At 36.0% G+C, this 14,710-nt stretch overlaps 1 protein-coding gene across 2 annotated transcripts in view; it reads left to right on the forward strand.

The window, feature by feature from the left end:
- Positions 1 to 12,606, forward strand: part of SMC5 (structural maintenance of chromosomes 5) — a 59,358-nt gene extending 46,752 nt beyond the window's left edge. For both annotated transcript variants that reach the window (XM_032212828.1, XM_032212829.1), the window contains 4 exons: positions 1,099 to 1,218; positions 4,818 to 4,997; positions 5,082 to 5,177; positions 8,592 to 12,606. In XM_032212828.1, coding sequence (XP_032068719.1) covers positions 1,099 to 1,218; positions 4,818 to 4,997; positions 5,082 to 5,177; positions 8,592 to 8,720 — 525 coding nt within the window. In that variant the 3' untranslated portion in view covers positions 8,721 to 12,606. The remainder of the gene's footprint in view (positions 1 to 1,098; positions 1,219 to 4,817; positions 4,998 to 5,081; positions 5,178 to 8,591) is intronic.
- The last annotated feature ends 2,104 nt before the right edge of the window (positions 12,607 to 14,710 follow it).

Below are 14,710 nucleotides of genomic sequence, written 5' to 3' on the forward strand. Positions count from 1 at the left end.
TGCCCCTCCCGAATGATGAATGCATGTTGGTTACTGTTTTTATTATATGTGTCTTTGTTATTGTCTGCATTTCCCCTTCCCTGATTTTATGTGAGCCGCCCTGAGTCCCCTCAGGGAAAAGGGCGGCCTACAAATGTCAATAAAATCTAAATCTAAATCTAGATAGATAGATAGATAGATAGATAGATAGATAGATAGATAGATAGATAGATAGATAGATAGATAGATAGCAGTTGTTCAGGTTGAAAGGATTAGCCAATGACATTACTGTTGCCCAGGAGATGCCCAGTTGGGAGCGCCTTTCAATTCCCTGGTAGGAGCGGGAATAAAAGATGGGAGGTCACCCTGCCTTCTGGCAGCACTTGGGTCTTGACCATGGACTTGATAACCTCCAACCCACCGTCCTAACCACATAACCACCGTACTCCTTATTAAATAAATAAAGGCCAAAAGAACCAAATAAGATAAATTATAATCGTCTACCCAAGCATTTCAGCTTGCCTCCTGAAACCAGGATGGCTTTCAATTTTAATGCCTTTGGAAAGCTGTTAAAGCCTGACTCTTCTGAAGATCTTTTATGGATTGGTCGCAAAAACATTGATTCCAAAATGAATGTGGAACAGCCATAATGTGACAATCCTAGCCTTCATCCTAGGTAGTGGGAGGATTGGAAATGACAGCAACCAATTGAACAGCAAACTTGAGCAATATGGCCTTGTGTACATCAATATGTCTAAAGAGAGATGGGATGAGAGTTTCACCTCCTAGTGGTCACTTATAAATAAATTAGGCTGATGATATTCATTGATGCCCATGAAGATTACCAAGGTGTGAAGTGAAAGTGTAGAATCAACATGATGCCAGGCAACACAGCCTAAATTTACTTTCCATGGAGCAATATTGATGAATGGATTAATTTGAAATAAGCAATTCAGAGCCTGGATATATCTGTAGTTTCTGACCACTGTACAGGTAGGTAAGTAATTAAGACCACTATTAATTAGTAATATATTGAATACTTTGTTCTGGCATGTTCTGTACTGCTTGTGATGGAATCTTGATTGCCACTTCTATTATGACCAGTCTTTTTTTTTTTAGGTCAAGGAAAGGTGGCTGAACCCTTTGAAAAAGATGGTTGACCAAATAAATGAAAAGTTTAGCAGCTTTTTTAGCTCTATGCATTGTGCAGGGGAGATAGATCTTCATAAAGAAAATGAGGTATGATTATAAAACTCTATAATCTCAATTCCTCCTCCTTCGATATTATAATTCAGCAATAACATATACTTTCCCCAAGATACCAGGACTATCACTACTTCAGGCATCTTTCCTATCTATTGCTCATTCCAGACTTTCCTATAGGTACTGCTCTCTTTTAGAATTAATGCATCTTAAAATGCCATTATGCCTCTTGTAATCCTATAACTAGCAGTGATGCCTGCTGAGCCAATTCTACTTCAAACAGGGTGTGCAATCCTTGATTCCTACAAGGTGCTTGTGTCTGACGTAAAGGCCGGGAAATCACTCTGTATGTAAGATTTTTCACAATTCCTCCTTGCTTTGTACCCTCTGCTTTTCTACCAGTCTTCCTTGCTGCCATCGCCACCAGGTGGCTCTGCTAATTTCCTGATAGCACTTTGGTAATTGAGCTTATCAACCTGTTGCATCTGTTTCACAGAACATTCACCTATTTCCAATAGGGCAGATTTTGTACTTTAGAGCAAAAGGAAATACTTATCACCAAATCTCTATTCCCTCTATCTCACTGTGTGCTTCCTTTGTTCTAGTTTCACAGCAGACATCACACGGTCTTACAATTAATCTCTTATGCATGTTCAGAGACAGTTCTGTCATCTTGACTTAATTTTCTGTTTTCTTCTCACCTAGAAGTATTGAAAATTAGTCCTATTGTCTGTAAAAGTTTATCTCATGGCCATTTGCTCCAGCCATTGCTTCAGGCAGAACATATTGGTGTTTTCATAGCTGACACAGAATGTTTTCGCAAGTATTTTCCATCTCAACCCATTTTAACCTCCTTTGCAATCACCCTAAAATCAGTCTGTAATTCTCATAACTCTGTTACGTATGTCTTGGAAACAATGCCATAGTACACAGTATTTTTTATCATCAGAAACTCAACATGGGGTTGCTGTTGTTGGGAAACTCTGAACTTTAATGTTCAACCCTGTACCTGAATAATTCAGATGTCTGTCCTATATGATGCTGATTTTCCCCAATGGCATAATCTTCTTGGTAACATACTCCTTGTCACCAACTATACTACTAGAAAGAATTTTTCAATCTTTAGTTGTCCAGTGTACTGGTGTACTGGGGTATGCATTACTTGACCCAATTCTTTTTATTACAGCCCATTTTTGCCTGCTTCTTAGAATGGATATAAATGGAAGAGGTCTCATCACAGTGATTTGTCAATTGAATAGAGCAAAACAACCTTCCTATCTTATCATTTGTTGAAGGAATTGCCCTTTGTAGACATCAGAAATTATTCAAATTGTGCTTCTGATACAGTTGTGGTCTGTAGTCATGGTGTCACCTACCAACTTCATTAGTTCTAGTGTCCATGTAGCAGATGTTTCTTATAGCCATGTAGAGAGATAAGAAGGTAGCCTTGAACAAGGAATGTAAGAGTGATTAATTAAACACATGCTCAGCCCCCCAGAAAGAGAAAGGGGTGAGAAACTCAAGATAACCCTTTTTATAAGACAAGACAAAACTTGGTGTAGCTTTCAAACTTTTGTTTTTGGTTTATAGAGTTCAGTAATTCTTGTGCTGCTTTTTGATCTGGTCAACACATAAGAATGAGGAGTTTATTGGTTCTAAGATCAGTGTTAAACCAATTGTGTTACTTGCTCCCAGTCATTTAAAAAAAAAACTTTCTATCCACACATACATACCATAGAAATGTACGGCTGTTGTGTCTTCAAGTAGTAAACTGTGTATTCATGAACCATCTTCGTTCCCCTGTCAAGTACTTTGTGAATATCTATTACCCTACAATTCCCTTTGCAGTGGCTTAAGAGCATTGAGGCAAGAACTGGAATGGGACAACTTGCCAACAGCCAACTCAACACAGCCAACTTGCTGTGGTCAATTTTCTGCAGCCCAACTTACCACAGGACAACTTGCCATGGCCAACTCACTGCAGGACAACTTGCCATGGGATTTACTTAGTTCTTTTTATTTTTGTTTATTTTAATTTTCATCAAAATTATTTAACTCTTGTATCAAGGAAATCATTCCAGTGACTACCAGCTTTTGTAATTTTTGATGAATAATAAAAGGAACTAACTCTGCATTGCATTGTCATGGCCTAGTTGTCCCATGGCACGTTGGCTACAGCGAGTTAGCAATATAAAGAAAAATAACTCATTTGACATAATTTTCATTTATTTTGCTGGAAGAACTGCTAGGAAATTTACAAACCACCTGACTGACATAAGACTTGCTTGAGAGTACCCAGTGAGATATCTGACTTTGATAACAAGCAAGGTGAATTATTTTTCCATGCTGGAATTCCATGCTAATTCCATTCTTCAGCAGGTGAAGAAAACACTAGTAACAGTGCCAACAGTTCTTCCCCTGTTCTGTTTCCCCAGCAACAACTTAAGAGAAAAATACAGGGAGTATTTATTCTGAAAATTATGCAAAATAAGATAGGGAAATATTTGTATTGTTCAGAAGGAGTTTAAAGATTAGTTTGAGGAAGCATTTGAACAATATACAAAATATATGTTTATTTTATTTGTTGGTAATACAGGTAGTCCTTGACTTACGATCACAGTTGAGTCCAAAATTGTTGCTAAGTGAGAAATTTGTTAAATGGATTTTGCCCTGTTGTACAACAACACAGTTGTTAAGTGAATCACCTCAGTTGCTAACATTAGTAACACTGTTGTTAAGTGAATCTGGCTTTCCCATTGACTTTGCTTGTCAGAAGATCACAAAAGACAATCACATGATCCTGGGATACTGCAACCATCGTCAATTTGAGCCAGTTGTCAAGCATCTGAATGTAACTCACATGACCATGGGGGTGCTGCAACAGTCATAAGTGTGAAAAATGGTCGTAAGTCACTTTCCTCAGTGGCATATGTAACTTTGAACTGTCACTAAATGAACTGTTGTATGTCGAGGGCTACCTGTGCTGCATTGTTTCTTAATTGTGTTTGTATTCTTTTTGTCCCTCCATTCAACATTGATCTTCAGCCATTCCATTGCATTGATAGAAGCCCTGTTCAGTAACAAGTAAAGGGCACACTGGCTTTATCACCCGGTTCCCTAATCTTGTTCTTCATTCACATGAGTGAAGTCTTCCTGCATACCTAAGCACAGCATAGAGACTAGAAGTAGCATGGGAAAAGACAACAATGTTGTCTATAGTCCAGTGTTGCTTATACATTTCAGTACCCTGCCCACATTGAATGCCTGAACTCTAATTTAGCAGAAGCTTAACTATGGTTTAATTGGGACATCAGAACTGACAAACCACGATTTGCCACCAGACTTTGAAATCATGTTTGCCAGGTCTGAACAGAGAACCATAGTTATGTTTCTTTCTGGGTCCGCAGAGGCACAGGAAAGCTCAGTCATCAGGAATCAAAGTGAGAGCAAAGTAGAGATTGATATCAAGGTGTGCGGCTGTTGCTTGCCATATGCTTGGAAACTCAGGGCTTGATCTGGCTTTTAAATTAGGGTTAGTGCAAACCTTGCCTTGATATTTTCTCTTTTCAATTGATTAAGTCAGGGACTGCATATATTTGAAGATAATCTGAATACAGGTGTTTGTGTTTTGACAGGAGGAATATGACAAGTACGGGATTCGGATTAGGGTCAAATTCCGTAGCAGCACGCAACTTCATGAGTTGACTCCGCACCATCAGAGTGGAGGAGAGAGGAGCGTTTCCACAATGTTGTATTTAATGGCTTTGCAAGAGCTCAACAAATGCCCTTTCAGAGTCGTTGATGAAATAAATCAGGTATATATGCTGGCACTGGAAACAAAAGCTTTCTTCATTGTATTCTGTAGCAGAGAAAAAATATTGCTGTTTATTTTTTTACAGGGAATGGATCCTGATAATGAAAGGAGAGTCTTTGATGTGGTGGTAGAAACTGCCTGCAGAAAGAGCACTTCACAATACTTCTTTATTACACCAAAGGTGTGTGGCTGAAAACTCTGCATCTTATGTAGATTGTATACAAACAATCCTGTCTGTAGCTTATCTTTTTCCATTTTGCGTGAATCATCGTATTCATTCCTAACCTAATTTTAAATGTTTAATTACATAGGTTGTTCCCCCCTTCCCCTATTTTGAAGCTGGAACTAAACCAATTTAATTTGGAGAAGTGTGTAGATTGATTATTATTATCGCAACAACAGAATTGTGTCACAGCAGCCAGTTGTTTCTCCAGATTTGGCATTGATTACTAGTCGGGCCCCACCCAGGGGCCTAGGACCTCATAACGTATTTTCGTAATATGCGTGCAGATCCAAGCAGTGCGGCTTTTTGCATTTGACTGATGGTGATTTTGTCAATTTTTAACTGTTTTAAATGTAATTCCAGTGCTTTTGGAATAGCACCCAGTGTGCCAATTACCACTGGAATTACCACTGCTGGTTTGTGCCATAGTCGTTGAATTTCAATTTTTAAGTCCTGGTATTTTGCGATTTTTTCATGTTCCTTCTTGGCGACCCTGCTATCACCTGGTATTGCGATGTCTATGATTGTGACCTTATTTTTCTCAACCAGTGTGATGTCTGGTGTATTATGCGCCAGTATTTTGTCCATTTGTATACGGAAATCCCACAAGATCTTGACCATCTAATTTTCGGTGACTTTTTCAGGCTGATGTTCCCACCAGTTTGTTGCTGTTTTAATATTATAATTTTTGCACAAATTCCAATGGATCATTTGTGCTACTGAATTGTGCCGCAATTTATAATCAGTCTGCGTGATTTTTTTACAATAGCTTAGTATGTGATCAACAGTTTCATCAGCTTCTTTGCAAAGTCTGCATTTGGCATCATCAGAGGATTTTTCGATTTTGGCCTTAATGGCATTTGTGCGGATAGCTTGTTCTTGCGCAGCCAGGATTAGTGACTCTGTTTCTTTCTTTAATGTACCTGTTGTTAACCAATTATTATTATTATTATTATTATTATACAATTGTATCACAGCGGCCAGTTGTTTCGCCGGATTTGGCATTGGTTACTAGTCGGGCCCCACCCATATTTTATATATATATATATATATATATATATATATATATATATATATATATATATATATATATATATATATATATATATATATATATATATATATAGGTCTCTAGTTGTTCGGGTTTTCTCCCGCGTAGAATTGGAGATGTCTTGGCGACGTTTCGACGAAGTCTCATTCGTCATCTTCAGGCGGCTTCAGACTACTTCAGGTTTGGTGTTTCAGGAGTACTCTGTATATCTGTCCTTCGGCTCGTCACAAGAGTCCATCACGACAGAAACCCAATATTTTTACTGTTGCCTTTGTTATATTTGTGTTTTTTTATTTGTGCTGATTGTGTTTTTTTATTTGTGCTTTATTTATTTATCAGCACAAATAAAAAAACACACACATACACACACACACACACACACATATATATATATATATATATATATATATATATATATTATATATATATATATATATATATATATATATTATTATCTGTTCATAACAATATGAAGTCACAGCTGCCACTTCTTTACTGGTGGCCTTCTTACTCATTGAGTTCTTCCCAAGAACCTAGGATGTCATAATGGATCAGGGTAGTGTGTGTGTGCATATCCAAGCAGTGCGGCTTTTGCAATTGGAAATGGAAATTTTGTCACTGTGCAGATTTTCTAGGTGACTAATTATTTTATCCCACCTAATAATAATATGTATTGGTCTAATAATTGAGAATGATCACTCTGTTAAAAACTACAGACCAATGAAAGTTATCCTCATTTCTGATTCTAAATTTGGATTTCCTTATTAGAAAATAAGTAATACTGTTAGAAATCTAATTTAATACTTTACCAAAAACATATAAAGCTTAGCTTTAAGTCAGGGGTGTCCAACCTTGGCATTTTTAAGACTTGTGGACTTCAACTTCCAGAATTTCCCAGCCATTATCATGGCTTGGGGGCAAATTAGAAGAAAATCAGATGAGAAATTTTCTCTGATGACATTCTATTTCATGGTACCTGTTTGGACCACTTCTTTGAAGAATTCTTTACACTTTTTAAAGGTAGCATGGCAGATTCAGTGGCATCCGCAGGAGTGACATCATCTTGTAAATGCAAAATCTTTCTGATTCATGGATAAGTTATAACATTTATGTGATGATATCCCCAAGCCTATTACATCGACTCTTCCCCCACCCGCCACCCCCAGCCAAGAAATGCTCATGGGTTGCATACTGAAAATGCTTGCTAAAACTCCAGTTTTATTAAGTAAATGTAAGCAATAAGAATATTATATTCCTGAACATAATAAAATTAAATCTCAGGTAACTATGTACAGGTAGTTCTTGCTTAATAATTGTCCTGTTTACCAACCATTTGAAGTTATGACAGTGCTGAAAAAGGAACTTTATGACAGGTCTTCACACTTATGAATGTCATAGCATCCCTGCAGCCACACAATTGAGATCCGGGCACTTTACAGCTGGTGCGTGTTTACGATCATTTGCAGTGTCCTGAGGTCATGTGATTTCCATTTATGTGTTTCACAGATGCTTCCAACAAGCAGAGTCAATGGAGATGCTGGCAGTAAAAAGCAGTTGCTGTTTACATTGTCAGTCTCAGTTGTAGTTGTTAAACGAGGACTACCTATATATCCTAACAATTCTTCCCCATGAATATATTAGTAAACAATTATTATTAGGGTATTTGGAGATGAGTTTTTGAATAGATAATTTATATACAAACTGAAAACAAATTATCTTGTCAGCAGCTATACCCTCCATCAACTTCTTGCCAAATTTAGTGCTTGTTTTATTGATAGTCTTATGAATGCCCACTTAAAATAATATTAGTTTCAAACTATTTTGAAGCTTCTTTGTTTTCTGGCAAGAATTTTAGGAAACGTATTTACTGATATTACTCCAATTCTTTTTTTTAAAAAATCTTAATAGCATGTATCTCTTCTTAGCCTTGCTTTTATTTTATTTAAAAATAAAATAAGAGCACCAAAAACCTCTTATACTTCTTTTTCTGTCTCCTTTATTTATCTATTCTGTCAACAGCAAAAATTCTCTTGGCTATAGCTGTTAATATCTTAATATAGTAGAGTTTATTTAATTGATCCATCCTGGAGTTGAAAGGGATTAATAGTAACAATAGTTCCCAATTTATTCTGCATATATTATCTTACCTAGCTAGCAATATTATCTATATTGTCGATCCAAATAGAATAGTAATACCAGAGAAAAATGAAATGTAGCTGCTATGGGAAACATTTAGTGTATGATAACTAATAATCAAATATGTTTGTAAAGAATAAATAATAAGATTGTTTAACAAGATCCTTTTTCTTGCTTCTTAACAGCTGTTGCAGAATCTCACTTATACAGAAAAAATGACCATATTATTGGTGTACAATGGATCAGCCATGCTAGAATCAAGCAAATGGGACTCAAAAGCTTTCTTTAGGAGGAGGCGGAGATTTCAACCATGATTAGCAGTAAAATATATATTCCTTTTTGAAACTGAAAAGAAAAATATTTTGAAGATCAAGAATGAATGTATTTCTTAAAAGCACAATTTTTCTCTTGTAAAAGCCATTGATAGCTAATGTTTTATAAAACTAAAACACTGACCTTTTCTTTTATGCTTATTTTTCTCTGAAGAACTGTAGATAACAATTTGGGGGATAAATTGATAAATTGAAAGGATATATTTTCTTATCAGCGATCAATTGTTTTAGATGAATTTGAAAAAAGAAATGTTCTGCGAGTTGTTCACAACTTGGAAGCTTTAATTATATTTGTTACAATACGGCCTTATAAATATAGCCTTTGGATTAACTGGTAAAATGGTGGATTCACCAAGTCTGTCAACAAAGAAGTTTTAACTGTTTAAATATCTGTTCTATATAACTGTGGGATACTGAACTATGAAAAATAGTCTTTCCAATTGCTGCTAAATGATGATAATTTCAAGCATTTCTGAAATATATAAAATATGCAGTATCTTTTTATCCTAATTTTAGAAGCAACCACTTGCTTCACTAGTAATTTTATACACAGTGCCATTCTTACAACCCGGGACATACTTACATTTTGTTCGATATGTTTGTCTTTTTATAGGGAAAAATGCCAAATCTCTTTTTATATAATAATATGTATGGGAAATAGTAATTTATTTTCAGTTCTTTAACTCCTGTTAATATGGCAATAGAAATTGACTCAGTCTTTAAGATATTTCTAATAATCAAAAATATCCACTAAATATCTCAGTCTTCAAATCATTTTTGATTAGCATATCCAAAGCATATTCATCAACAAGAGACATGAAATTTGTATTAGTGAATCTAAGGAGCAAGATCCATCTCCAATAGATAATATCATAGAGGAATGGGAGAAATAATTGTTTAAACTGCATTTTAAAAGTATGAGAGACTAAATCCCATGAGACACTGATTATTTAATTCTGAGTACATAAGTGTATTGTAATTTGAATGTTTAATGCTAGAATGGAATAAGTGCAGAGGTATGGGTATTCAAGACTGAATACTTTATTGGGTTTAGTTAGTTACTTTTCAAGTGACCTCTTTACTTTTTATTTATTTTTACACACACACACACACACACACACACACACAGAATTGCTGGCAAATGTTTAAGAACTGGGTTTGCTTGCTCCATTTCTGCAGATTGATCAACATGCTAATGCATTGGCTTAGCTCCACTCTTCAACCACCTTGTAAAATACTAGAAAATTTAACAATCAGCTCTCATAAGCTGGTTCTAGTTCCCCGTAGTATATATGATTACATTTCCAAATAAGGTTACATTTTAAGCCATGAAGTGTGCAACTAGACCAAACATTTCTTAACTGAACTCTAGCTGCTCTTCAGATTTGTTTTTATTATTTTAATTATATTTTTTCCTGTATCAATGTACAGCGTTTAGGTTCACCTATTTAAAAAATTGGCCATCTCCTATTTTAAAAAAGTGAATAGTAAAAGGAAGCCCTTTTAATTATATCTCTATGATTAGTGCAATAATTTCATACTGGGAGGCTAGGAGCAAAGGGGCTGATAATGTTCCTTGTTTAAAACTATTATTTTATGAAACTGACCAAAAAAACCTAAGATAACTAGCTCTTCATAGGAAACTAAAGGAGAAAATTGTCCCTTCTCTCCCAAAGAGTTAAATAGCAAGTATAGACCTTTCTAATCAGTTGATTTTCATTGTATAAAAACCCAAAAGTTTATCTTTAGCCTTTGGGACCAGACAGATATAGACTTCATATTTTTCTCCACTGTCACCTGATGCTGAGGACTTTTCTGTTTGCTTACATCACTTCCTTTTCCTGGAACTCTAGAGCACTTATTACTCCCATTTGTAGACAGAGACATAGTGCCTCTTTGTGTATAGCATTGTGTGTGCCCTTGCAACATGTATTAGGTACAGTATTCTTTCATCATGCAGCTCAGTAATTGTCCATTGGGAGGAGTTAACAATGAGAAGGAAATTCCAGCCAAGTTGCTGAGATAGTGTAACTGTAACAGTCTGATGAGGACTGCTGAACCAGCTGTTTAATACCGGTAACAACAAGGAACATCTTCATTTTAAATTATATTACAAAAATTAAGAATGCTTACAGTAGTTTTTGAAGGTGCAGGGAAAAAAATTGAATTAGGTTCATTTCAGTTCCCTTACTCAAATTGCTGTGACTTCAACATGTATAGTTTTTCTTTAATATTGAACTGACTCTAGTTTACCACCAGAGACCACTCTAATAACATCTGTGGGAGATCTGTTTTGCCTTGTGGACTTGGAAGGTTTTAAAGTTAGTGTGTAGGAGGGAGGGGGGAGGCAGATAAATGCCCTCAACTTTCAGAATGAAAGGAAAGTCTTTTTTCCATCTGAAAACTATTTGGGACTGCACTTATCTATAGCAAGTGTGTTGGCTGTGGGGAGTGCAGACCAATTATATCAATGGTGGCCACTTCTGGAAATCTGAGCCATGAAAGAAAAAAAAGGAAGGAAACACTGGTCCTGTGGAAATAGTAATATCAGTTGCTAAATTGTAGATAAGATAGAAGCTGGATTCCATCAACACTTTGAACTCCTGGAAAGACGCTTATCTTTCTGCTTGAAATAGGTATAAATATTGACATTTACTTTTTTACAACTCAGAGAAGGAATGGGGTTCTAGGCTATTTGGATGGAGAGAGTTACAAATAGGATTGCAGGTACAGGGGTTCAACAATAGTCTGTAAAATAACCTAATTAGCCTTTGCAATGGGCAACATTTTGCCATTCAGGTGTCATTGAAGTATATTTCCCATATTCCTTTACCATTGAGCATGTTGGTTGGAATTGCAGGGAATTGGACATCAGCACCATCCAGACAGTACCAAAATTGCATGATCCAAGCTTATGATTTCCTGTGATGGTCTGCAGCAGGGCTGTCAAACTCGTGGCCCATGGACCCGGATGTGTCACACGCTGGTCACGCCTACACCTGGTTTAGCGAAGGAAAAGATGTGATACATCATGTGATGATGCAAGTCTGACACCCCTAATCTACAGTATGTAGTGTTTACAGTCATTCCCGACTTCATATACCACAGTAATTCTCAGCTAACAGATCTAAAATTTGGAGGAGCTGAAATTAGGAAAGATTGCCCTGAAGTGACATCTCTTGTACAATCATTGTCTGTGTTTTACTCGGCAAACTTTTGAATCCCTGTTTTTTGCCATTATAAACAAAGTTATTCCAGCTGGATGCACTTATGCCCCCCAAAATCAAGGATTTCTTGTTACAGTATTAACACACACAAGCTTACATTTCATATTATATGAGGAACATATATATGAATTAAATAAGCTAAATTTTAGGCGTAGGCACTTGAATCATTCTTTGTATATTGTCTGAAGCTGCAGTGTTCAGGTTGGGCGGCCATAGACAATCTTTTTTTAAAAAAATCAATATTTTAGAGTTACATGTGAATAGATTCATTTAATGCAGTAGAGCTTATTTCTGAGTAAATAACCACAGGGTTTCTGTAAGGCTCAGAAGGATGCTGACTTCTGCATATTGTCTTGTTGCCTTTCTTGATGCTCAAGTGTTAAAATTCTTGCTTCTTTATTTATGGCTAGGATTATTTTTAATGTTAAGTTTATATGGCAATCTTCATGGACTAATTCTCTGACTTGCAATCTGTTGTGCGAGTAATGGAAGAAGGCTCAGGAACAAATAAAAAAACCAAATAACATTTGAATGGACAATCTGAATTATGTTGGGAAAGACTGATAAAAAAAGTGTGATGCTATTGTGTAAATATACCTTACAAAAATATGAAGGCATTAAAGCAAAATTTAAAATATTAAGCAGAATTAATGTTTGGTGTTGCTCGCACTGAAAATAGATTATATAAGTAATGTAATAATAGATTTTAAAAGTATTGGTTTAATATCCATTTTTTCCTTCAAGCCCAGTCGTGTTTGTTCTGGTTAGGAAAACACTTAGTGAAGTTGAAAGCACTGTTGATAAGTTGTTATCTTATGGGTTGTTCCCAGCATTCTTTACCCCTCTAAACTAATCAAGACTAATCAGATTTTTTCTGCAAGGAGTTAAAGATACAAATACTAGAATAAATTAGATGCTACAGAATATTAAGGTTTGAGTTAAATATTTCATCTGGGAATTAGCAATTTATCTTTGTTCATTTTTCAAAACCATGTAAAGAATTCTCAAGGTCCAGATAGAAGGTTTTTCCATCTGCATTTCTAAAAGGTTCTTGGAAAATATTCTTGGAAAAAAGAACTTTATTGGGTACATTAGATTCATTAAATAATCTGAATCTATGTAGGACCAAATTGATTTTTTAGCATAAATACAGAGAGAATGGGTGCTGTTAGCCTGAAATGAAATGCACTTATTTCCCTTAATATAAACCCAAAATAAATGCCAAAAATGGACAAAAAGTTCCAGGATCACCCCAACTATCCATCATGGCTATTTCTCCTATTCCTCAAATGTCATGCTGATTGCTGGCTAGGAAACTAGTGTTGGGCTAATACTTCTGGAAGGTACTAGATTTGGAGCCTTTGTAAAACATGATCAAAAGTAACAAAGCAGAATAGCTATTTACATTCGTGAATAAAGAATTATGCTTAATTTGATTCTTTCTTCAATGTATACATGCCTCTGTACCCATAGGGAACTCAAAGCGAGCAATGGTAAGAAATAAAATAGCACAAGAAGATGACATAGAAGACAAAGTCTGCACCTTTTCCTAATGATGAGGTTACGATTGGGAGAGGACAGTTCTTAAATCTAGTGTTGAAATTCAAAGCAGCATCCTGTTGTTGCAAACTTGCATGAGAACCCCTGAAAAATAAGAACTCCGAACTAAGATAAAAATAAATGACTCATCTTGGCACACACTCCTTTTTCTGTGTCAGACAGAACAGCCAGCACATCAGAGAAGATGGGAAGGAACAAACCCCTGTTTCACAGTTTGCAATCCAAATGCTTGATAAATTTTACAAATACAACTTGGAAGTGAGGGTTAGTTCTGGACTAGTTGGTCTACCTCGAGGGTTAAGTTGCTGAGTTGGGGTGGAAGGATTGTTGTCAAGGATTACCCTTGCATCTACCTTGACTTTGGTAACATCCTGCTGCATCAATAAAATACTTTGACCAACTGAAGCTCTCTGATAAGATATGTGTAGCATGTGGGAAAATCTTGAAAGCTTATGCAAAGTCTTCAAAATAAGAACTGTTCCTTGGGTTCTTGCGTGCAACTACCAAAACCTTTATCCTATCAGAATGAAAAGAAGGCTGCTGCCTTCCAGGCACCATTTTTTTCTTACTGTAATTCAAAATACTGATCTTGAAAACCCAATATCATTCAGAGAGCTCTGGAATTTTTTGAGTTGAGAGCTACTTAAAGGGCTCTTTCTACACCTCTGTAGTCAAGATGGGGAAATTGCAAAAAGAACTTTTATTCTGGCACTTCCCAGATTCTGCAACAGATTTATCAAAAGCTTGTTAGCAAGTGCTAGGAATTAAGGGCAAGGATGAAGAATCTGGTGACTTCCAGATGTTGATAACCAAACCCATAAATTCTTCTGTGAGGCCAATTGTCAGGAATGGTGAAATTGTACTCCAAATACCTAGAGCAGAAGTGTGGATTTCACCTTCAGAGTTAAAATCTACTGATCTTAAAAGTTGCCAAGGTTGAACATCTCTGATTTAGACAGTCAATATTTTCCTGAACCTTGGTGTGTGTGTGTGTGTGTTCTGACATTAAACACGTCTTCTGAAAACATTGACATGTTTTAACTATAAGCTGCTCTGATTGTTTCCTGCTTCACCATTTTTTTAACCTTTTAAAAAAGTTATTCATCTTGCAGTTCTGCCATTTTAATTGCTTGTTTTACTTTTATCTATCTAAATCAGCTTTGCCCAACATAATGGCCTCTATAT

Source organism: Thamnophis elegans, chromosome 3 (assembly GCF_009769535.1).
Source record: "Thamnophis elegans isolate rThaEle1 chromosome 3, rThaEle1.pri, whole genome shotgun sequence".
Taxonomy (NCBI): domain Eukaryota; kingdom Metazoa; phylum Chordata; class Lepidosauria; order Squamata; family Colubridae; genus Thamnophis; species Thamnophis elegans.